Raw genomic sequence first — 26551 nt, 5'->3', positions numbered from 1 at the left:
AGAAACTCACCTTGTCTGAGGCTACCACCACCATCACACAGGGGGGAATCTGGCACAGAAACTCACCTTGTCTGAGGCTACCACCACCATCACACAGGGGGGAATCTGGCACAGTGACAATGCCCAGAAACTCACCTTGTCTGAGGCTACCATCACCATCACACAGGGGGGAATCTGGCACAGTGACAATGCCCAGAAACTCACCTTGTCTGAGGCTACCACCACCATCACACAGGGGGGGATCTGGCACAGTGACAATGCCCAGAAACTCACCTTGTCTGAGGCTACCACCACCATCACACAGGGGGGAATCTGGCACAGAAACTCACCTTGTCTGAGGCTACCACCACCATCACACAGGGGGGAATCTGGCACAGTGACAATGCCCAGAAACTCACCTTGTCTGAGGCTACCATCACCATCACACAGGGGGGAATCTGGCACAGTGACAATGCCCAGAAACTCACCTTGTCTGAGGCTACCACCACCATCACACAGGGGGGGATCTGGCACAGTGACAATGCCCAGAAACTCACCTTGTCTGAGGCTACCACCACCATCACACAGGGGGGGATCTGGCACAGTGACAATGCCCAGAAACTCACCTTGTCTGAGGCTACCACCAGCAAACACACAGTAATGAAAGTAAATCCTGACAGTCTGGCGTAACACCTGTAATTCAGCCAGAAAACTGAACCAATACTCTGAATTGTAGTTTTCCAATTGTCTTTGGATGTCTGTAGGAGAAAATGGCGAAAATACATCAGATGAATCATAGGACTTAGTCTTAGAGGACATTCAGACTGTTTCAGATATTTAGATGGCCAACATTTAGATGGCCTCCATGTATGATTTCCCAGACAGTGTACCAGACATGTTATTTATCTGTGTGTTGGAGGTGAGCAGGTTAGAGTCAGAGAGGGACAGGTGTGTGGTGGTGGCCTTGGGGTGACAGGTGCAGTGACAGCCAGATGTAGCGAGCAGTCACCTTGGCTGTGTGCTGGTTGAGTAATGAGGAGCTTTTTATTCTTCCAGACTACCAAAACACTGCTGTCAGATTTATTTGCTGAACGTGCCGACAACTCTAATCTTTTTATCTTTGTTTATCCTTCCTACCTTCATTCCCCTCATTCTTTAGGAGACGACAAACACACCTACGCTGCGCCCCTCACCTCCGACTGCCGGCACCGGCATGTTTTCTGTCATGTTGCTTTGTGAGGCAAAAGGTGTTCAGAGAGGAGCTACATCATCATTTTTTAGGGGGTGGATCAGCTTTAATGTTGCAGATAGATTGTAGCCTCCATCAATATAATAGTCTGCATCATTTCTAATCCCCCACATATTTTTTTTTGTAAATATATACATTTGTGTCAAAAGTTTTGACACACCTACTCATTCAAGTTTTTTTTTTTTATTTGTACTATTTTATTCATTGTAAAATAATAGTGAAGACATCAAAACTATGAAATAACACATATGGAATCATGTAGTAAACAAAAAAAGTGTTAATCAATGTTGATAGATTGTAGATTCTTCAAAGTAGCCACCCTTTGCCTTGATGACAGGTTTGCACACTCTTGGGGTTTTCTCAACCAGCTTTGTGAGTTAGTCACCTGGAATGCATTTCAATTAACAAGTGTGCCTTGTCAAAAGTTCATTTGTGGAATTTCTTTCCTTCTTAATTCGTTTGAGCCAATCAGTTGTGTTGTGACATGGTAGGTGTGGTATACAGAAGATAGCCCTATTTGGTAAAAGATCAAGTCCATATTATGGCAAGAACAGCTCAAATAAGCAAAGAGAAACAACAGTCCATGGTTACTTTAAGACATGAATGTCAGTCAATACGGAAACGTTTCTTCAAGTGCAGTCACAAAAAACATAAGTTCATTAGAGTTTCCAGCCTCAGAAATTGCAGCCCAAATAAATGCTTCACGGAGTTCAAGTAACAGACAATATCAACTGTTCAGAGGAGACTGCGTGAATCAGGCCTTCATGGTCAAATTGCTGCAAAGAAACCACTACTGAAGGACACCAATAAGAAAAAGAGACTTGCTTGGGTCAAGCAACACGGGCAATGGACATTAGACCAGAGGAAATCTGTCCTTTGGTCTGATGAGTCCAAAGGTGAGATTTTTGGTTCCAACCGCCGTGTCTTTGTGAGACACAGAGTAGGTGAACGTATGATCTCCGCATGTGTGGTTCCCACTGTGAAGCGTGGAGGAGGAGGTGTGATAGTGTGGTGGTGCTTTGATGGTGACACTGTCAGGGATTTATTTAGAATTCAAGGCACACTTAACCAGCATGGCTACCACAGCATTCTGCAGCGATACGCCATCCCATCTGGTTTGCACTTAGTGGGACTATCATTTGTTTTGCAACAGGACAATGACCCAACACACCGCCAGGCTGTGTAAGGGCTATTTGACCAAGAAGGAGAGTGATGTAGTGCAGCATCAGATGACCTGGCCTCCACAATCACTCGACCTTAACCAGGTTGAAATGGTTTGGGATGAGTTGGACCGCAGAGTGAAGGAAAAGCAGCCAACAAGTTCTCATCATATGTGGGAACTCCTTCAAGACTTTTTGAAAAGCATTCCAGATGAAGCTAGTTTAGAGAATGCCAAGAGTGTGCAAATCTGTCATCAAGGCAAAGGGTGGCTAGTTTGAAGAATATAAAATATATTTATATTTGTTTAAAATGTTTTGGTTACCTCATGATTCCATATGTGTTATTTCATAGTTTTGATGTCTTCACTATTATTCTACAATGTAGAAAATAGTAAAAAATAAAGAAAAACCCTTGAATGAGTAGGTGTGTCCAGACGTTTGACTGATACTGTATGTTTTAAAAAATAATACATGTTCCTTTATTATTTTCCTCTAACCCTACTACCCTTCACCTAATTGGAGTAAACTAATGGACAACAACACTTAGTCTTCTACTTCCAGCTTACTTATTCTACAGTCGTGGCCAAAAGTTTTGAGAATGATACAAATATAAATTTTCACAAAGTTTGCTGCTTCAGTGAGTTTAAATATTTTTGTCAGATGTTACTATGGGATACTGAAGTATAATTACAAGCATTTCATAAGTGTCAAAGGCTTTTATTGACAATTACATGAAGTTGATGCAGAGTCAATATTTGCAGTGTTGACCCTTTTTTTTCAAGACCTCTGCCATCTGCCCTGGCATGCTGTCAATTAACTTCTGGGCCACATCCTGACTGATGGCAGCCCATTCTTGCATAATCAATGCTTGGAGTTTGTCAGAATTTGTGGGGTTTTGTTTGTCCACCCGCCTCTTGAGGATTGACCACAAGTTATCAATGGGATTAAGGTCTGGGGAGTTTCCTGGCCATGGACCCAAAATATCAATGTTTTGTTCCCCGAGCCACTTAGTTATCACTTTTGCCTTATGGCAAGGTGCTCCATCATGCTGGAAAAGGCATTGTTCGTCACCAAACTGTTCCTGGATGGTTGGGAGAAGTTGCTACCGGAGGACGTGTTGGTACCATTCTTTATTCATGGCTGTGTTCTTAGGCAAAATTGTGAGTGAGCCCACTCCCTTGGCTGAGAAGCAACCCACACATGAAGGGTTTCAGGATGCTTTACTGTTGGCATGACACAGGACTGATGGTAGCGCTCACCTTGTCTTCTCCGGACAAGCTTTTTTCCGGATGCCCCAAATAATCGGAAAGGGGATTCATCGGAGAAAATGACTTTACCCCAGTCCTCAGCAGTCCAACGTCTGTACCTTTTGCAGAATATCAGTCTGTCCTCAATGTTTTTCCTGGAGAGAAGTGGCTTCTTTGCTGCCCTTCTTGACACCAGGCCATCCAAAAGTCTTCGCCTCACTGTGCGTGCAGATGCACTCACACCTGCCTGCTGCCATTCCTGAGCAAGCTCTGTACTGGTGGTGCCCCGATCCCACAGCTGAATCAACTTTAGGAGATGGTCCTGGCTCTTGCTGGACTTTCTTGGGCGCCCTGAAGCCTTCTTCACAACAATTGAACCGCTCTCCTTGAAGATCTTGATGATCCGATAACTGGTTGATTTAGGTGCAATCTTACTGTCAGCAATATCCTTGCCTGTGAAGCCCTTTTTGTGCAAAGCAATGATGACGGCACGTGTTTCCTTGCAGGCAACCATGTTTGACAGAGGATGAACAATGATTCCAAGCACCACCCTCCTTTTGAAGTTTCCAGTCTGTTATTCGAACTCAATCAGCATGACAGAGTGATCTCCAGCCTTGTCCTCATCAACACTCACACCTGTGTTAACGAGAGAATCACTGACATGATGTCAGCTGGTCCTTTTGTGGCACGGCTGAAATGCAGTGGAAATGTTTTTTGGGGATTCAGTTCATTTGCATGGCAAAGAGGGACTTTGCAATTAATTGCAATTCATCTGATCACTCTTCATAACATTCTGGAGTATATGCAAATTGCCATCATACAAACTGAGGCAGCAGACCTTTTGAAAATTACTATTTGTGTCATTCTCAAAACTATTGGCCACGACTGTATATACATTTTACGGACAAAATGTATTTTACAATAGTTATCTTTTGTATAGTTTTAATCCCTTCCATCAGCTTTCCTCTACCCCTCCCATCTATCTCTGATGACTATCCGGTTTTGATTTCTATTTCCCATATATTTTTAATTGTGCTGTTTCACAAAGGTGCTGAACCTATATACATTTCACGGACCCAGTATATTTTACATTAGTTATCTTTTTGTTTTTAGTCCCACCTTTCAGCTCCACTCAACCCTCCCATCTATCTCTTAACACCATCCAGTTTCGATTTCTATTTGCCATATCGTTTTTAACTGTGCTGTTACGTTTTACAAAAGTTTTGAACCTTTCTATTCTCATAGTATCTACAGATTGTAAATTAAAGATTTTTTTTGCTAAAAGTATTATTATATTATTGATCGACTGACTATGACTTTTCAAATCATCCAGCAGTGCTATTTGCATAGTTAGCTCCAGGTAAATGTTGCAATTCTTTAGCCATTCCTGAACCTGCCACCAAAAACAAAGGACAGTATCAAAACAAATGACTTAATGATTATGTCTCTTAGCAGCTAAATATGCAGAGCTGGGATGGTTGTATCCCCCATACATATATATAACATTCTATTGGTTCTATTGACGGATAAGTTCCTGACTTTTTCCCCCTTCCACTTTCCTCTTCCATTTTTGCAGTAATGCTGCAATAAGTTGGTTGTAATTTTGGGTAGAGCAGACATTTCCATATATTTTAGTTAGCTACATGTGTGACATAACTCCACAAATAGACAGGTATTTTCCTTTCCATGGTAGCAAGATTTTATCTATTTTTGCTAACTTTCTATAAAAATGTATTGTAGTGACATAATTTCTTTATTTCGGTATATGAATACCGAGTGTGTCCACATCACCGTCAGATCATACTGCACTGTCGGAGCTAGAAGCACAAGCATTTCGCTACACCCGCAATAACATCTGCTAAACACGTGTATGTGACCAATACAATTTCATTTGATTTGATTTTGGTGGTAAACTACACGGTAATGTAAAAGTTATATTTTTTTGTGATCCAATATGTAATATAGTACACTTATCACAATTTGGTTGTAATCCAGAGAGGTTATAAAAAGTGTCTATAACCTCTATGAGGCTGTGGAGGGAGGCCAATTGTTGCATTTCTAGTCCCTTGATGTTATTGTTGAATCATATTTTAATAGCTAAAGTTTTTATTGCCATAGTAAATAGATATTCCGATGATATTCCGACAACCTTGTTTTACTCCTCTTGACAGTTTAATACTTTCTGAGAAGTAGCCATTATTTAATATTTTACACATAGGGTTACTATACATAATTTTGACTCATTGTATGAGAGATTCTCCAAAATTGAAATATTCTAAGCATTTATATATAAATTCCAGCAATACTTTATCAAAAGCCTTTTCAAAGTCAGCTATGAATAACAAACCTGGTTTCCCCGATTTTTCATAGTGTTCTATTGTTTCCAGTGCTTGTGTTATATTATCTCCAATGTATTGTCCATGTAAAAAACCTGTCTGATTAGGATGAATAATATCCGACAATACCTTTTTAATTCTATGCGCTATACATTTTGCTAGAATGTTTGCATCACAAAACTGTGTAAGGGGCCTCAAAATGTTGTAATGGACTGGATATTTATATTTACCACTTCGGTCCTGATTCAGTAAAAATGAAATCAGACCTTATTGTTGAGTATCTGATAATCTACCATTTTTATAGGAGTGGTTAAAACATGTAAATAATGGTCCTCTGAGTACATCAAAAAAAGGTTTGGAATACCTTAACTGGTATGCCATCCAGCCTTGGAGATTAAAGTTGGCAAAGATCTTCAGGGTTCAAAGGAGAGGAAAAGACAATCAGAAAAATAGAGAATGAGTGACAAGGGGAGAGAGAGAACAGGGTTAAGGAAAGGGGAGAGCGAGCAAGAGAGAGAGAGAGAGAAAGAGAGAGAGAGAGAGAGAGAGAGAGAACAGATAAACAGATGAGCTCCCACATTTTTCAGCATGTTTTTACAAAAATATAGATTTAAAGTCAGACAAACTTGGATTTCTCAGCAAGGACATATACAGGATACTACCCTCCATAACATAACCTTAAGTCCAAATCATAACTCTAAACTTACAACCTGATTTTGGACAAAATCACCTGGAAGGATTCCTACCTCCCACCCCGAGCGTGTCAGACCAGACCTCTTCATTATACAACCCCATAGACAAGCAACCCAAAGTGGAAAGGATGAATTCACCCAGCTGGAGGTAAGGCAGGTGGAGCTAGAACACCAGGAGAACACACTCCAGTCAGCACAATAATAGTCCAGCTCAACAACACCCCCTCAACTAGACCCGGAGAGCTGGAAGTGGAGAGAGACATATCTGCACTCTGGACTGTGGTGAGACAACATCAACAGGAGAAAGAGCACTAGAGGAGAAGGTGAAAGTGCTCAAGGACAAGGTGTGAACGATGACGCGTGACACAGAGGAACAACCCATTAGAGACCTGGCCACCCCTGCAGAGAAACCTGCAGAACAGCCCACCTCAGATCCTGACCAAAGTCTCGACACCACAGCAGAACAGTCCGCTCCAGACCCTAACCATAGCCTCGACATCACAGTAGGACAGTCAAATGAAGAACCCTTTGCCCAGGGGATCCCACCCCCTTTCAGCACCCCCACCCCCCACCCCGTCAGCCAACCTGATAGTCCTCCTGACAACCCCTCCCCCCCACACCCACAGAAGCCTCAGATTGTACTCCTTATGGATTGAAATGGGAAATATATACAAGAAAAAAAACTTTTTCCCAAACACATGGTGTCTAAACTCTGGTGCGGCCTTCTGTCTGAGGACCAACTATGGTCACGCAGCCACATAATAATACACACAGGCACAAAGGACCTGAGAACACAGCAGGAAGGGGTGGACACAGCACTCAAGGGAGTGATTGAAAAAGCTTCTTCTATTTTCCCCAATGCACAAGTGGTTATCTCCGCCCTGCTACCACAAAAAGACCATACAGTGGGTAAACGCAAGTATTTCCTGTGACTGTGCCTCCAAACCAAATATCTAACAGGCTCACCACTCCACCCTGGACTTGAACATCCTTTACGACCAGGTCCACCTATACAAGGCAGCAGTGCCCACTTTCGCCCGGAACCTAAAGGACATCGCCCTCAACCGCATCCCCAACACCTCACAGAGGAGCAACAGATCAATAGACACCCCGCCCAGACCAGCAAGACACTCTCCCAGACATGCCCAACCCCCACTCTTACACTAGCCCAAGCCAATGACATGTACCAGATGCTCAGCAGGCTCTGCTCACACTTACTGGGTTGAGGCCAAACCACACGATTAACAACATTTGACACTTTATGGAACACAAAGCCTTCACTATTTCATCCTGGTTTATACAAGACCTGAGGTCATCTGCCCTTGGCCTAAAGAGCAGGAACTTGAACTTAACCAAAGAAATCAGAAATACAGACATTGTCATCCTACAAGAAACATGGTATAGAGGAGATGGACACACTGGTTGCCCTAAGGTTAGAGAGAGCTGGTAGTCCCATCCACCTAACTACCAGGTGTGAAGCAGGGAAGGGACTCAGGGGGTATGCTAACTTGGTATAGAGCAGACCTAACTCACTCTATTAAATTCATCGAAACAGGAACATTTTACATTGGGCTAGAAATTCAAAAGGACATTTTCTCAACATAGAAATATGTCCTCCTGTGTGCTTTGTATATACTCCCCCCCCCCCCCACTAGAATCCCCATACTTTAATGAAGACAACTTCTCCATCCTGGAGGGTGAAATCAATAATTTCAAGGCCCAGGGACATGTACTAGTCTGTGGCAACCTAAATGCCAGAACTGGACATGAACCTGACACCCTCAGCACACAGGGGGACAAGCACTTACCTGGAAGTGACAGCATTTCCTTCCCCCATATTCTCCCGCGAGGCACAATGAAGACAAAATAACCGACGAAAACCGACGAAACTCCTGCAGCTCTGTTGCATGCTGGGTATGTACATAGTCAATAGTAGGCTTCGAGGGGACTCCTATGGTAGGTACACCTATAGTTCATCTCTTGGCAGCAGTACTGTAGACTACTTTTCACTGACCTCAACCCAGATTCTCTCAAAGCGTTCACAGTCAGCCGACTGACACCCCTATCAGATCACAGCAAAATCACAGTCTATTTGAACAGAGCAATACTCAATCATGATTCATCAAAACCAAAGGAACTGAATAATATTAAGAAATGCTACAGTGGGAAGGAAAGTAGTGTGGAAACCTACAAAAAAAATTAGGTAACAATAATTTCAATCCCTTTAATCCAACTTCCTGGACAAAACGTTTCACTGTGATAGTGAAGGTGTAAACTTGGCAGTAGAAGCCTAAACAATAAACAAACCCGTTTCAGGAAACCAGGCGTTTGTCACAGGTCACTTGAAAGTCGTTTGAAAGTACAATGAGGGAAAAAAGTATTTGATCCCCTGCTGATTTTGTACGTTTGCCCACTGACAAAGAAATGATCAGTCTATACTTTTAATGGTAGGTTTATTTGAACAGTGAGAGACAGAATAACAACAAAAAAATCCAGAACACGTCAAAATTGTTATAAATTGATTTGCATTTTAATGAGGGAAATAAGTATTTGACCCCCTCTCAATCAGAAAGATTTCTGGCTCTCAGGTGTCTTTTATACAGGTAATGAGATTAGGAGCACACTCTTAAAGGGAATGCTCCTAATCTCAGCTTGTTACCTGTATAAAAGACACCTGTCCACAGAAGCAATCAATCAATCAGATTCCAAACTCTCCACCATGGCCAAGACCAAAGAGCTCTCCAAGGATGTCAGGGACAAGATTGTAGACCTACACAAGGCTGGAATGGGCTACAAGATCATCGCCAAGCAGCTTGGTGAGAAGGTGACAACAGTTGGTGTGATTATTCGCAAATGGAAGAAACACAAAAGAACTGTCAATCTCCCTTGGCCTGGGGCTCCATGCAAGATCTCACCTCGTGGAGTTGCAATGATCATGAGAACGGTGAGGAATCAGCCCAGAACTACACGGGATGATCTTGTCAATGATCTCAAGGCAGCTAGGACCATAGTCACCAAGAAAACAATTGGTAACACATTATGCCGTGAAGGACTGAAATCCTGCACCGCCCGCAAGGTCCCCCTGCTCAAGAAAGCACATATACATGCCCGTCTGAAGTTTGCCAATGAACATCTGAATGATTCAGAGGACAACTGGGTGAAAGTGTTGTGGTCAGATGAGACCAAAATGGAGCTCTTTGGCATCAACTCGTCGTGTTTGGAGGAGGAGGAATGCTGCCTATGACCCCAAGAACACCATCCCCACCGTCAAACATGGAGGTGGAAACATTATGCTTTGGGGGTGTTTTTCTGCTAAGGGGACAGGACAACTTCACCGCATCAAAGGGACGATGGACGGGGCCATGTACCGTCAAATCTTGGGTGAGAACCTTCTTCCCTCAGCCAGGGCATTGAAAAGGGGTCGAGGATGTGTATTCCAGCATGACAATGATCCAAAACACACGGCCAAGGCAACAAAGGAGTGGCTCAAGAAGAAGCACATTAAGGTCCTGGAGTGGTCTAGCCAGGGGAGTTGGGGGAGCTGAAGAGAGCTGAAGGTTTGAGTTGCCAAACGTCAGCCTCAAAACCTTAATGACTTGGAGAAGATCTGCAAAGAGGAGTGGAACAAAATCCCTCCTGAGATGTGTGCAAAGCTGTTGGCCAACTACAAGAAACTTCTTACCTCTGTGATTGCCAACAAGGGTTTTGCCACCAAGTACTAAGTCATGTTTTGCAGAGGGGTCAAGTACTTATTTCCCTTATTAAAATGCAAATCATTTTATAACATTTTTGACATGCGTTTGTCTGGATTCTTTTGTTGTTATTCTGTCTCTCACTGTTCAAATAAACCTACAATTAAAATTATAGACTGATCATTTCTTTGTCAGTGGGCAAACGTTCAAAATCTGTAGGGGATCAAATACTTTTTTCCTTCATTGTAAACTTTTTTATTTTTTCATCAAAATGTGTTTTTGGCCAGAAATTCCTTCTTGAACATGTGAATTTTCATGTGCCTTAATAATAAATGTGTATGCCATCTGTTCATACGAATAAAATGGTTAAATTACGTGCCTAGTTGGTTTAGCCACTAAAGTCATCAACCTTACCGCTAGCCATGATTTACTGAGATCATGAGTGGCCTGCACATGCCGAGAGTTTGGAATGGTCTAACAACTTCTGTCTATTTGAGCTGGTCATGATGTGTAGGTAATCCTAAAGTGGCTTTTTTTATGAATCGCGTAGTAAAACTGCATAAGTGATCACTTTCTGAAGAACCGAGTTTTGAAATCAGTGGAATTTGAGTATGATAGCTAAGGAGAAGGAGAGAACACCTGTCTCCGGATTACATCTTCAAGCTAAGGGCAACCATGGCATCCACGACAGGAGATGCGTCCATCGATGATGTAAACGGGTAAGATAGTTTAACTAGCTACATTTTTTGATATTACAGATTTCTAATTCTGAAATAAAGTATTTTCATTTCAAATTAAATTCTACTGTTAGCTAGCTAGCTAACGTAACCTGGTTGGCTTCCTAGCTAACGTTACGTGTATGATCTTATTATTGGTATCTCAGAGCCATTTGATTGGCTAGTTATAGCCTAATTTTAGCTAGCTAACATTGAACCTGGTTGGTTAGCTACCTGCAGATTCATGCAGGGTAGTAACGTCATGAGTTGGGTTTATGGTTCATTGTTTAGTTAGCTAGCGCACGTTCGTAAATTCAGTCTGGCAGTCTACTCTCGTCTGAGTGTGCCAGAGCACAGAATAATGGCCGGTGTCAGTAAATGTTGGAAAAAAAGCGCAATTAAATTGTTGCCAGCAGCACAATTACAGTCACCAACGCTCTGGATAACATGAAAACAGCCTAATCAGCTCTGCAAGGGCGAGTAAAATGGTCAGAGTGGGGTGTTCTCTCATTTGTTTCTGGAAGTAGCTAACAAGCGAGCCAATGTTAGCCAGTTAGCTTGGGTGCTTGACTGCCGTTGTAAGGTCAGAACGTTCAGATCAACCCTACTCATTGGCCAGAGCGTCCAGTGTGCGCTCTGAGCGATCCGAGAGCGAAACGCTCTGAATTTCCAAACAGATAATCTGACAGCACAGTTGCAGTCACCAACGCTCTGAATAACAGAGCAGCCTAACCAGCTCTTCTAGGGCGAGTAATGTTGAGTGAGCTGTTCTCTCATTTGTGTCTGGATGTAGCTAGCAAGTTTGCTTTGGGGCTTGACTGCTGTTGTTAGTACAGAATGCTCGGATCAAAGCTTGGATCAACCCTTAAAGAGATGGGTGGGGCTAAAGCTTAAGAGGGTGTGAATGATTCTGAATGGGTGAAGACAAAGAAGGGCTCTCCAGTAGTAGTATCAAAACATTCAAAGGGTACTTTCTCAAAAGTGAGTTTACGAGTTTATCAACTTTCAAAGCAGAGTTACTTTCCCATTGTTCCTCAACTGTAATGTATGATATATCATTTTCTAGCTCAAAGTCTCTACTTTTATCCAATGTAAAAAACACAATTTCAAATTTTGCTACATCAGATTTGAGCCAGTCAGTCACATATTTGACCTCTCAGCTTCCCTATTAAATCTAACAATTTCAAACAGAAAACCGAAGGATGATGGCCCTATAACAAAGAACAACCAGCAATAACATATACATGATCAAATACAAATCTTGAATTCTCCAATTAAATTGAATGAATAACAGGAATAAATACAAACCCTCCAACCCAAAAAGGCATGTGGTGTTGATGGTATCCTCAATTAAATTCTAAAATATACAGACCATAAATTCCAATGGGCTATACTTAAACTCTTTAACATCATCCGTAGCTCTGGCATCTTCCCCAATATTTAGAACCAAGGACTGATCACCCCAATCCACAAATGTGGAAACAAATGTGACCTCAATAGCTACCATGGGATATACGTCAACAGCATCCTTGGAAAATCTTGGAAAATCCTCTGCATTATTATTTACAGCAGACTTGTACATTTACTCAGTGAAAACAATGTACTGAACAAATGTCAAATTGGCTTTTTACCAAATTACTGTACGTGTTCACCCTGCACACCTTAATTGATAAACAAACAAATCAAAGCAAAGGCAAAGTCTTCTCATGCTTTGTTGATTTCAAAAAAGCTTTTGACTCAATTTGGCATGATGGTCTGCTATACAAATTGATGGAAACACTGTGTTCGGGGGAAAAACACAAAACATTATTAAATCCATGTACACAAACAACAAGTGTGCAGTTAAAACAGGCAATAAAACACACACATTTCTTTCCATAGGGCAGTGGGGTGAGACAGGGATGCAGCTTAAGCCCCACCCTCGTCAACATGTATATCAACAAATTGGCTAGGGCACAGTCTGCAGCACCTGGCACCACCCTATTAGAATCTGAAGTCAAATCTCTACTGTTTGCTGATGTAACGTCTGCTGCCAAGTCAAACTCTGAAATACGTAGATACACTGAACGCAGCTCACTTTCCAGCTCACACTCTCAAACACACAGATCCCCTGAACACAGCTCACTCTCCAGATACCAATCACCTGAATTCTGAACACCTGTTCACACACCTGTATGTCATTATCACACAGTATTTAGTTAAGTTCTTTGCACCCCATTATTGTGAGGTATTGTTTGTTTTTTGACACTTCTATTCGGAGCTCTGTTTTCCCGTAATGTAATCCTCCCGTGTATGATAGTTTTGGCCTGCCTCACTAACAACACCTTTTGCCTATTCCCTCCCTGTACTTTAGTCTATCGGATTTCCTGTTTTCAACCTATTGCCTGATCTCCAAGACAACGTTACTAGCCTTTTCCATGCCTGTACTGTTGCCTTTTTGAACCCCAAGTGTATAACCTTCTGCCTGCCCCTGGAACCAGCTACCTGCTTCCTCCTGTGGTCCTTTACCAATAAATGCCTGCTGCGCCCTGCGCTTGAAACCAGTTCTGTCTCCCATCGTGGTCATTTCAGCTGATAATTTGGTGATTCTATCTCCAACCAAGGAGGGCCTACAGCAGCAACTACGTAGATCTTCTGCACAGATTCTGTCAGACCTGGGCCCTGACAGTGAACCTCAGTAAGACAAAAATAATGGTGTTCCAGGTAAGATCCAGTTGCCAGGACCAAAAATGCAAATTCCATCTAGACACCTTTGCCCTAGAGCTAACAAAAAACTACACATACCTCGGCCTAAACATCAGCGCCACAGGTAACTTTCACAAAGCTGTGAACAAGCTGAGAGACAAGGCAAGAAGGGCCTTTTATGCCATCAAAAGGAATCTCAAATTCGACATACCAATTAGGATCTGACAAAAATATGCTTTAATCATTAATATAACGCATTGCCCTTTATGGTTATGAGGTCTGGGGTTCCGCTCACCAACCAATAATTTACAAAATGAGACAAACACCAAATTGAGACTCTGCATGCAGAATTCTGCAAAAATATCCTCCATGTACAACGTAAAATACCCAATTTATTTATTTATTTATTTCACCTTTATTTAACCAGGTAGGCAAGTTGAGAACAAGTTCTCATTTACAATTGCGACCTGGCCAAGATAAAGCAAAGCAGTTCGACAACATACAACAACACAGAGTTACACATGGAGTAAAACAACATACAATCAATGATGCAGTAGAAAAAAATAAGACTATATACAATGTGAGCAAATGATGTGAGATAAGGGAGGTAAAGGCAAAAAAATGCCATGGTGGCAAAGTAAATAAAGTATAGCAAGAAAAAACACTGGAATGGTAGATTTGTAGTTTGAAGAAAGTTCAAAGTTAAAATATAAATAATATGGTGCAAAGGAGCAAAATAAATAAAATAAATAAATACAGTAGGGGAAGAGGTAGTAGTTTGGGCTAAATTATAGATGGGCTGTGTACAGGTGCAGTGATCTGTGAGCTGCTCTGACAGCTGGTGCTTAAAGCTAGTGAGGGAGATAAGTGTTTCCAGTTTCAGAGATTTTTGTAGTTCGTTCCAGTCATTGGCAGCAGAGAACTGGAAGGAGAGACGACCAAAGGAGGAGTTGGATTTAGGGGTGACCAGAGAGATATACCTGCTGGAGCGCGTGCTACAGGTGGGTGCTGCTATGGTGACCAGTGAGCGGAGATAAGGGGGAACTTTACCTAGCAGGGTCTTGTAGATGACCTGGAGCCAATGTGTTTGGCGACGATTATGAAGCGAAGGCCAGCCAACGAGAGCGTACAGGTCGCAGTGGTGGGTAGTATATGGGGCTTTGGTGACAAAACGGATGGCACTGTGATAGACTGCATCCAGTTTATTGAGTAGGGTATTGGAGGCTATTTTGTAAATGACATCGCCGAAGTCGAGGATTGGTAGGATGGCCAGTTTTACGAGGGTATGTTTGGCAGCATGAGTGAAGGATGCTTTGTTGCGAAATAGGAAGCCAATTCTAGATTTCACTTTGGATTGGAGATGATTGATGTGAGTCTGGAAGGAGAGTTTACAGTCTAACCAGACACCTAGGTATTTGTAGTTGTCCACAAATTCTAAGTTAGAACCGTCCAGAGAAGTTATGCTGGACGGGCGGGCAGGTGCAGGCAGCGATCGGTTGAAGAGCATGCATTTAGTTTTACTTGTGTTTAGGAGCAGTTGGAGACCACGGAAGGAGAGTTGTATGGCATTGAAGCTCGTCTGGAGGGTTGTTAACACAGTGTCCAAAGAAGGGCCAGAGCACAATTAGGCCGATACCTGCTAATTATCAAAATCCAGAAAGAGACGTTAAGTTCTACAACCACCTAAAAGCAAGCGATTCCCAAACCTTCTATAACAAAGCCATCACCTACAGAGAGATGAACCTGGAGAAGAGTCCCCTAAACAAGCTGGTCCTGGGGCTCTGTTCACTAACAGACCCCACAGAGCTCCAGGACAGCAACTCAGTTAGACCCAACCAAATCATGAGAAAACAAAAAGATTATTACCTGACACATTCGAAAGAATTAACAAAAAACTGAGGAAACTAGAATGCTATTTGGCCCTAAACAAAGAATACACAGTGGCAGAATACCTGACTACTGTGACTGACCCAAAATTAAGAAAATATTTGACTATGTACAGAGTCCGTGAGCATAGCCTTGCTATTGAGAAAGGCTGCCGTAGGCAGACCTGGCACTCAAGAGAAGACAGGCTATGTGCACACTGCCCACAAAATGAAGTGGAAACTGAGCTGCACTTCCTAATCTCCTGCCAAATGTATGACCATATTAGAGACACATATTTCCCTCAGATTACACATATCCACAAAGATTTCAAAAACAAATCCAATTTTGGTAAACTTCCATATCTATTGGGTGAAATACCACAGTGTGCCATCACAGCAGCAAGATTTGTGACCTGTTGCCACAAGAAAGTGCAACCAGTGAAGAACAAACACCACTGAAACCTATATTTATGCGACCTATATTTATATTTATACACTGCTCCAAAAAATAAAGGGAACACTTAAACAACACAATGTAACTCCAAGTCAATCACACTTCTGCGAAATCAAACTGTCCACTTAGGAAGCAACACTGATTGACAATAAATTTCACATGCTGTTGTGCAAATGGGATAGACAACAGGTGGAAATTATAGGCAATTAGCAAGACACCCCCAATAAAGGAGTGGTTCGGCAGGTGGTGACCACAGACCACTTCTCAGTTCTTATGCTTCCTGGCTGATGTTTTGGTCACTTTTGAATGCTGGCGGTGCTTTCACTCTAGTGGTAGCATGAGACGGAGTCTACAACCCACACAAGTGGCTCAGGTAGTGCAGCTCATCCAGGATGGCACATCAATGCGAGCTGTGGCAAGAAGGTTTGCTGTGTCTGTCAGCGTAGTGTCCAGAGCATGGAGGCGCTACCAGGAGACAGGCCAGTACATCAGGAGACGTGGAGGAGGCCGTAGGAGGGCAACAACCCAGCAGCAGGACCGCTACCTCTGCCTTTGTGCAAGGAGGAGCAGGAGGAGCGCTGCCAGAGCCCTGCAAAATGACCTCCAGCAGGCCACAAATGTGCATGTGTCTGCTCAAACGGTCAGAAACAGACTCCATGAAGGTGGCATTAGGGCCCGACGTCCACAGGTGGGGGTTGTGCTTACAGCCCAACACCGTGCAGGAGATTTGGCATTTGCCAGAGAACACTAAGATTGGCAAATTCGCCACTGGCGCCCTGTGCTCTTCACAGATGAAGCAGGTTCACACTGAGCACATGTGACAGACGTGACAGAGTCTGGAGACGCCGTGGAGAACGTTCTGCTGCCTGCAACATCCTCCAGCATGACCGGTTTGGCGGTGGGTCAGTCATGGTGTGGGGTGGCATTTCTTTGGGGGGCCGCACAGCCCTCCATGTGCTCGCCAGAGGTAGCCTGACTGCCATTAGGTACCGAGATGAGATCCACAGACCCCTTGTGAGACCATATGCTGGTGCGGTTGGCCCTGGGTTCCTCCTAATGCAAGACAATGCTAGACCGCATGTGGCTGGAGTGTGTCAGCAGTTCCTGCAAAAGGAAGGCATTGATGCTATGGACTGGCCCGCCCGTTCCCCAGACCTGAATCCAATTGAGCACATCTGGGACATCATGTCTCGCTCCATCCACCAACGCCACGTTGCACCACAGACTGTCCAGGAGTTGGCGGATGATTTAGTCCAGGTCTGGGAGGAGATCCCTCAGGAGACCATCCGCCACCTCATCAGGTGCATGCCTAGGTGTTGTAGGGAGGTCATACAGGCACGTGGAGGCCACACACACTACTGAGCCTCATTTTGACTTGTTTTAAGGACATTACATCAAAGTTGGATCAGCCTGTAGTGTGGTTTTCCACTTTAATTTTGAGTGTGACTCCAAATCCAGACCTCCATGGGTTGATAAATTGGATTTCCATTGATTATTTTTGTGTGATTTTGTTGTCAGCACATTCAACTATGTATAGAAAAAAGTATTTAATAAGATTATTTCATTCATTCAGATCTAGGATGTGTTATTTTAGTGTTCCCTTTATTTTTTTGAGCAGTATATTTGCACATCATTACAACACTGTATATATACATAATATGACATTTGAAATGTCTTCATTCTTTTGGAACTTCTGTGAGTGTAATATTTACTGTACATTTTTATTGTTTATTTCACTTTTGTTTATTATCTACTTCACTTGCTTTGGCAATGTTAACATATGTTTCCCACGCCAATAAAGCCCTTAAATTGAATTGAGAGAAAACAGTGAAAAATTAGCATTAAGGGTAGAGGGAGGGGAAAAGAGAAAGGGCTTATTGAAGGGGAGGGGAAAAGAGAAAGGGCTTATTGAAGGGGAGGGGAAAAGAGAAAGGGCTTATTGAAGGGGAGGGGAAAAGAGAAAGTGGCTAGTGCTGAGGGATAGAGAAAGGAGAGAGGGCATGGGGATTATAAGTAGGGTTAATATAGAGATACACAGTTGATTTAATGTTCTCTGTGTCTTCTCAGGGAGGATATTCTAATATATTTCTAATAATTCACATGGGCCTGTTGATGGACATCTCTGTGTTGCTGGAAGTTAGCATGGGTAACTGTTACTGTAATTGCCTGTTAGTGTCCATAATGGATAACTGTCTCTGCAGCGCTTACTTTTCGTTAGGCTGATACATTCATCACAGCCTCCTGTATTGACCTTATCTATCACAGTTTCATTTCCTACAGAGTTATTTTTTATTTACAACTGTTTCTCTTCTCCTCCCATCTGCCTTACGGGGTCTTCAGCTTCCTCCGCCTGCCCGATGAGTTGGGTGCACCAGCCAGGCGAGCGCACCATCTGACCATCCCCACCACAGTCAGAAATTAATCAGCCGTTACGGCAATGCCGGGAGTGATGTTTCGAGTCAAATGACTCTGCCGGCTCAATTAGCGGTGAAATGGCGGAGGGTAATTGTCACGGCAACGAGCAGGGGTGTAAAAGGTCAGGAGTGCATGTTCTAAACCTCACCTCGACAGGATCGCATTAGCCTGTAGGGCCTGTAGGACAACTCTATTCCCTCCATCCACTGGGAAATAATTGAAAAATATATTCAGTGCCCTTAAACTACCCCTCATTAATGATAAGGGGAAATTACATGAGAAAGCTATTATTATGACAATACTATCAATTCTATTATAAATGTGAATTAAATTGGGTCAATACACCTTTGTCAATGTATGACTCTATGATAGCAGCTTGGTTGAAATAGGTCTGTGATGTCTACACGATGTATTTCCTCCACAGCTCCTCCCTTCTCAACATTACTCTGGCCTATCATAATCACACAGCACTTTGGGCCTGCTGCTCCTCCATCCAGTGTCTGCTCTCAGACTGCTCCTGAATGGACACATGAAAGCCGATGGCCTAATCACTCTTATTATGTGCAGAGATGCTAGTACTTTGAAAAACCATTGGAGAACAAACTACCAGTGCTTCATAAACACACTGATGTGGAATAGATTCAGGGCGTACTGCTCTGGGTTGGTCAAAGCTCTTTATTGCCTTACTATTTTTTCATTGAAATTGATAAAAGCATTATAACAAATAATAGGGCAACAAAGACCTTGTACTGTTGTGCATCTGTCCAGCATGGAGTGTGTCTCTAGTCTAGACCATAGGGCACATGTTTGTGTCTAGAGTTATTTGTTGTTTATTTCGTTGCTTTGTAGAGATAACCGGGCTTCTGTGGAGAACATGCCACTTTTGTGGCATTTTTGCTCAGAGCCCTGGGCTCTTGTTTAGAGCACAGTGTCTTTGAATGCTGTTCACATGCACCCCATCGTGTTGCTTTCAGTTTTTCTCGATGTGTTGCTCTCTGTGTTGCTCTCTGTGGAGTCTGATGGAAGATCCTGTGTCTCAGAGGGGAGCTGTGTCCAAAGCCTTCCCACAAAGAGCCCGGCTGGTTTTATCTAGTGGAGCGCGCTGCCAGAAAGGTCAGGGTATTTGAATTTCTGCTCAGGTCTAAAAAAGCAAATAATAAAGCCAGGTTAAATCAAACAAGCAGCGAGAGAGAAAAAAGGAGCGGCACATTAATTTCTGACATGTTCTCAAGATATAACAAAAAAAGAAGAAGAAGCTCTCTACCTTTTGGTAATCGTGTTTTCCCAAGACAGGCATGGGTTTTAGCGAGGCGCTGAACCAACATCCCTCAATTCACAAACAGATGTTATCACATGGCATTTAAGCACTGCCAGAAGTACCCAATAAAGGTATTTGCTTTTTAAAATTGAGGGTGCAGGCGCAACGAGTCCCCCAAGGGCTCTCTTTCTCATCTTAAGGTGTTTCTTAAAACATACATCCTATTAGTGGCAGCCTAAACCCTTCAGGCTGGAGAGGTAGAAGACGAGACAAACATCTCCACGCAGATCAAACAACATCTTCAAATACCTGGGGATGGGTACGGCGTCCACACTGGTGTTCTTATCAGGGGAGACCTCTCAATCAGAGGCTGGCTTGGGCATTTCGTATATTTATTTATTTTATTTAACCTTTATTATACTGTTTTTTCTCATTGAGATAAAATCTATTTTCCAAGAGAGACCTGGTCCGACAGCAGCAGAGGGAACAAGGTTTCAGACAGAACAACTTACATACACTAACACAACCCTGAACAAAACTATAGACACACATACAGTACAACAATTACATATCACGTAAAGAAACACAAATGTCAGAACTAAATAAACAGCTGTCCTAAAGACAGTTACTCTCTTCTGGGATATTTACATCGACCAAATGTTTAAACTCCACCAACGTGACTAGATCATCAAATATTTAAATGTTTAGGAAAGAATTCCAGGACCACGGAGCTGAGTAACGAAAACTATTTCTACCATGACCTGTTCTAATTCTTGGTACTGTTAAAAGCAAATGAGAATAGGACGTCATTTATATTTATTTACTGACCTGATTTAAAAAATAATATAGATAAAGTGCTATTTTACTCAAAATTGACTTATAAATCAGTGTATACCAGTGTTTAAGCCTATGCAAGGTCAATGACGACCAGCCAACAGCGCTGTAGAGATCACAATGATGTGTTAAATGTTTATGGTAATGAACCTGATATATACTGAATCAAGTGCTCTCAGGGTAGTGGTTGAGGCCTGCATATACAGTTGAAGTCGGAAGTGTACATACACCTTAGCCAAATACATTTAAACTCAGTTTTTCACAATTCCTGACATTTAATCCTAGTAAAAATTCCCTGTGTTAGGTAAGTTAGGATCAACACTTTATTTTAAGAATGTGTAATGTCAGAATAATAGTAGAGAGAATGATTTATTTCAGCTTTTATTTCTTTCATCGGATTCCCAGTGGGTCAGAAGTTTACATACACTCAATTAGTATTTGGTAGCATTGCCTTTACATTTTTTTACTTGGGTCAAACGTTTCAGGTAGCCTTCCACAAGCTTCCCACAATAAGTTGGGTGAATTTTGGCCCATTCCTCCTGACAGAGCTGGTGTAACTGAGTCAGGTTTGTAGGCCTCCTTGCTCGCACACGCTTTTTCAGTTCTGCCCACAAATTTTCTATAGGATTGAGGTCAGGGCTTTATGATGGCCACTCCAATACCTTGACTTTGTTGTCCTTAAGCCATTTTGACACAACTTTGGAAGTATGCTTGGGGTCATTGTCCATTTGGAAGACCCATTTGCGACCAAGCTTTAACTTCCTGGCTGATGTCTTGAGATGTTTCTTCAATATATCCACATAATTTTCCATCCTCATGGTGCCATCTATTTTGTGAAGTGCCCCAGTCCCTCCTGCAGTAAAGCACCCCCACAACATGATGCTGCCACCCCTGTGCTTCACGGACGGGATGGTGTTCTTGGGATGGTGTTCTTGCTTGCGAGCCTCCCCCTTTTTCCTCCAAACGTAGCGATGGTCATTATGGCAAAACAGTTCTATTTTTATTTCATCAGACAAGAGGACATTTCTCCAAAAAGTACGATCTTTGTCCCCATGTGCAGTTGCAAACCGTAGTCTGGCTTTTTTATGGCTGTTTTGGAGCAGTGGCTTCTTCCTTGCTGAGCAGCCTTTCAGGTTATGTCGATATAGGACTTGTTTTACTGTGGATATAGATACTTTTGTAACTGTTTCCTCCGGCATCTTCACAAGGTCCTTTGCTGTTGTTCTGGGATGGATTTGCACTTTTCGCACCAAAGTATGTTTATCTCTAGGAGACAGAACGCGTCTCCTTCCTGAGCGGTATGACGACTGTGTGGTCCCATGATGTTTATACTTGCATACTATTGTTTGTACAGATGAACGTGGTACCGTCAGGCGTTTGAAAATTGCTCCCAAGTATGAACCAGACTTGTGGACGTCTACAATTCTTTTCAGAGGTCTTGGCTGATTTCTTTTGATTTTCCCATGATATCAAGCAAAGAGGCGCTGCATTTGAAGGTAGGTCTTGAAATACATCCACAGGTACAACTCCAATTGACTCAAATTATGTCAATTAGCCTATCAGAAGCTTCTAAAGCCATGACATCTTTTTCTGGAATTTTCCGAGCTGTTTAAAGGCACAGTCAACTTAGTGTATGTAAACTTCTCACCCACTGGAATTGTGATACAGTGAAATAATCTGTCTGTAAACAATTGTTGGAAAAATTACTGTTGTCATGCAGAATGTAGATAACCGACTTGCCAAAATTATAGTTTGTTAACAAGAAATTTGTGGAGTGGTTGAAAAATGAGTTTAATTACTACAGCCTAAGTGTATGTAATCTTCTGACTTCAACTGTATATATATATCACTCAAATCCAAAGCCACCAGTAATGTACATCCTGGTAGTGTTGGCGTGGTGATGGTGTTGAGTGGTGTTTGAGTGGTGGTTGTAACGGCTGTCTGAGGAAGAAGTGGACCAAAATGCGGCAGAGTTAGGGTTCGTCATATTTAATACACGAACACTATGCAATTCACAAAAAACAACAAAACTGACAGCCAACACAGTCCTGTCAGGTGCAACCACAATGACAAGCACAATTACCCACGAAACACAAAGGAAACGTAGGCAACTTATGTGTGACTCCCAATCAACCACAACCCTCTACAGCTGTGCCTGATTGGAAGTCACACGGCCAAAATCAATGAAACAATAAAAAAACACACACTCCCTCTGCCACGTCCTGACCCAACTACCCCCTCTACTGGTCAGGACGTGACAGTGGTGATGTTGGAGTGTTGGTTGTGTTGGAGTGGGGGTGGTGTTAGAGTGGTGGTGGTGGTGGTGGTGGTGATATTGGAGTGGTGGTGTTGGAGTGGTGTGGTGGTGTTGGGATGGTATTGGAGTGGTGGTGGTGTTGGGATGGTGGTGTTGGAGTGGTGGTGGTGGTGGAATGGTGTTGGTGATGTTGGAGTGGTGGTGGTGCTAGAGTAGTGGTGGTGGTGTGGTGGCGGTGTTGGAGGGGTGTGGTGGTGGTGTTAGAGTGGTGGTGGTGGTGGTGATGTTGGAGTGGTGGTGGTATTGGAGTGGTGGTGTTGGAGTGGTGTGGTGGTGTTGGGATGGTATTGGAGTGGTGGTGGTGTTGGGATGGTGGTGTTGAAGTGGTGGTGGTGGTGGAATGGTGGTGGTGGTGATGTTGGAGTGGTGGTGGTGCTGGAGTGGTGGTGGTGGTGTGGTGGCGGTGTTGGAGTGGTGTGGTGGTGGTGTCAGAGTGGTGTTGGTGTGGTGGTGGTGGTGATGTTGGAGTGGTGTTGTGGTGGTGGTGGTATTGGAGGGGTGGTGGTGGAGTGGTGGTGGTGTGGTGGTGATGTTGGTGTGGTGGTGGTGTTGGAGTGGTGGTGGTGGTATTGGAGTGGTGTATTGGAGTGGTGGTGTTGGTGTTGGAGTGGTGGTATTGGAGAGGTGGTGGTGTTGGAGTTGTGTGGTGGTGGTGTTAGAGTGGTGTTAGCATGGTGGTGGTGTTGGAGTGATGGTAGGGTTGGCATGGTGGTGTTGGAATAGTGGTGGTATTGCAGTGGTGGTGGTGTTGGAGTGGTGGTGTGGTAGTGGTGTTAGCGTGGTGGTGGTGTTGGAGTGGTGGCGGTGGGGGTGTTGGGGTGGTATTTGAGGGGTGGTGGTGTTTGTGTGGTATGGTGGTTGGGGTGGTATTGGACTGGGGGTGGTGTTGGTGTTGGAGTGGTGGTGTTGGATTGGTGGTGGTGGTGTTGGGGTAGTGTTAGCATGGTGGTGGTGTTGGAGTGGTGGTAGTGTTGGCATGGTGGCGTTGGAGTAGTGGTGGTATTGCAGTGGTGGTGGTGTGGTGGTGGTGTTGGAGTGGTGTTAGCATGGTGGTGGTGTTGGAGTGCTGCTAGTGTTGGCATGGTGGTGTTGGAGTAGTGGTGGTATTGCAGTGGTGGTGGTGTGGTGGTGGTGTTGGAGTGGTGTTAGCATGGTGGTGGTGTTGGAGTGCTGCTAGTGTTGGCATGGTGGTGTTGGAGTAGTGGTGGTATTGCAGTGGTGTGGTGGTGGTGTTAGCGTGGTGTTAGCGTGGTGTTGGAGTGGTGGTGGTGGTGTTGGGGTGGTATTTGAGTGGTGGTGGTGTTGGGGTGGTGGTGGTGGTGGTGTTGGAGTGGTATTGGAGTGGTGGTGGTGTTGGAGTGGTGGTGGTGGTGTGGTGGTGGTGTTGAGGTGGTATTGGAGTGGTGGTGTTGGGGTGGTATTGGAGTGGTGGTGGTGGTGGTGGTGTTGGGGTGGTATTGGAGTGGTGGTGGTGTTGGGGTGGTATTGGAGTGGTGGTGGTGTTGGAGTGGTGGTGGTGGTGGTGGTGCTGGGGTGGTATTGGAGTGGTGGTGGTGTTGGGGTGGTTTTGGAGTGGTGGTGGTGGTGTTGGAGTGGTGGTGGTGGTGTTGGGGTGGTATTGGAGTGGTGGTGGTGGTGGTGGTGGGGTGGTATTGTGGTGGTGTTGGAGTGGTGGTATTGGATTTGTGGTGTTGGTGTGGTGGTGGTGTTGGAGAGGTGGTGTTGGTGGTGGTATTGGAGTGGTGGTGGTGTAAGAGTGGTGGAGGTGAAGTAATGCTGGTGGTGTTGGGGAGGTATTGGAGTTGTGGTGGTGTTGGAGTGGTGGTGCGGGTGTGGTGGTGGTGTTGGTCTGCTTCAGTGTCCTACTAGGCCAACTGCCTAATTTTTTCCCAAATTGTCAAAAATACATATTTTTCGTCAGAGACCACACAATCAAAATGTGTACCTTCCTTTCTGATCTGTTGTGATTCTGTGTTATGATTCATGTAATTACAATGAGATTAAATATTGTTACGATATATAGTTTCTGGTGCTTACTAGAGCACTTATGTTTAGTTGTGTTTATATACTGACAGTGCCTTAAGTCTTAGACGGAGTGATTCCATGAATTACTGAAGTGGGTTCCCGCTGTAATTACACATACACCAAGGAACAAAGGCTCTGGAATGTGAAGTGGCACTAGAGACAGCTGTACAAATTGTTTGGTGTATGGACTTTTTTCTCTCCTTCTCCTTCACTGAATGTCAGATAATGTACCCATAAGAAAGTGATACACATGTATTTAGGTAATTTTCACTTGGATGTGTATCACCCAAAACACCCTAGTTTGGTATTGTTAACAACCAACAATTTCCTTGTACAGAAATCACAGGATGAAATTTGGGCATTGCTGTTCACTCCTGAGTCAGAGAAAGCCCTGAGTAAGTGAAGGAGTTGAGGAGGAAATGGGCTGTTGTTGCCGTTTTAAAACCCCTTACCTTTGATAGAGAGATGGTATATAAAACGGTGAGCTAGCTAGCTAACTCCTGCTTCACGGCCCTCAGGGGCTTTGCTCAATTATGCCGTGCTAATCGTCCTACTGCTCATGGACTTTGTTTTGGCTGGGCCCAGGAAGTAGTGCTCTGCTGGCAGTTCAATAGTGGTCATTGATCAAGCCTGGCGGAGCGCTCTGAGACCTACAGGGAATGTTTGAGAGAGAAAAGAGAGGGAGAGAAAAGAGGTAGGGGAGATTAGGAAAATGAGAATGTTTCTCAGAAAAACTAAAGAATGGAGATCCTCTGCCAGGAAAGGTGGTGTGTGTGTGTGTGTGTGTGTGTGTGTGTGTGTGTGTGTGTGTGTGTGTGTGTGTGTGTGTGTGTGTGTGTGTGTGTGTGTGTGTGTGTGTGTGTGTGTGTGTGGCTGTATTTCCAAGTGGGAGTTGCAGTGGGGGGAGGAAAGAAAAGCTGTTGTATTCATTTTTCACAAAGCCAGTCTCAGTTCACCCAGTAATTACACGCAGACTGAAAATGTATCAACAACTGTGAACACCTGACTGACATTCTCTCTCTCTCTTTCTCCATCCCTCTTTCACACACTCCTTTCTCTATCGTAGTGAACAAACACAAGCCATGGATTGAGACGTCGTACCATGGGGTGATCACAGAGAACATGGACATCGTCCTACTGGACCCTCCCCTGGTGGCCCTGGACAAAGACGCCCCCGTGCCCTACGCAGGTATGGTACACCCCACTGCTGTGTGATTTGGTATTTTGGTATTTTATTAGCATCCCCATTAGCGAAAGCAGCAGCAACTCTTCCTTGGGTCCACACAAACATGAAAAGTGATAGAATGGTGAGCGAAGTACCAGGTTGTGATGAATGGGTTAGCGAAGTACCAAGTTGTGATGAATGGGTTAGCGAAGTACCAAGTTGTGATGAATGGGTTAGCGAAGTACCAAGTTGTGATGAATGGGTTAGCGAAGTACCAAGTTGTGATGAATGGGTTAGCGAAGTACCAAGTTGTGATGAATGGGTTAGCGAAGTACCAAGTTGTGATGAATGGGTTAGCGAAGTACCAAGTTGTGATGAATGGGTTAGCGAAGTACCAAGTTGTGATGAATGGGTTAGCGAAGTACCAAGTTGTGATGAATGGGTTAGCGAAGTAACAAGTTG

At 43.7% G+C, this 26551-nt stretch overlaps 1 protein-coding gene across 1 annotated transcript in view; it reads left to right on the top strand.

Moving 5' to 3' along the window:
- Positions 1 to 26551, top strand: part of LOC115163883 (calsyntenin-2-like) — a 240668-nt gene that overhangs the window by 154803 nt on the left and 59314 nt on the right. The window contains exon 2 of the mRNA XM_029716093.1: positions 25991 to 26113. Within this exon, the coding sequence (XP_029571953.1) occupies positions 25991 to 26113 (123 nt within the window). The remainder of the gene's footprint in view (positions 1 to 25990; positions 26114 to 26551) is intronic.

Source organism: Salmo trutta, chromosome 26 (genome assembly GCF_901001165.1).
Source record: "Salmo trutta chromosome 26, fSalTru1.1, whole genome shotgun sequence".
NCBI classification, from domain to species: domain Eukaryota; kingdom Metazoa; phylum Chordata; class Actinopteri; order Salmoniformes; family Salmonidae; genus Salmo; species Salmo trutta.
This window is presented reverse-complemented; position numbering and strand designations above follow the sequence as displayed.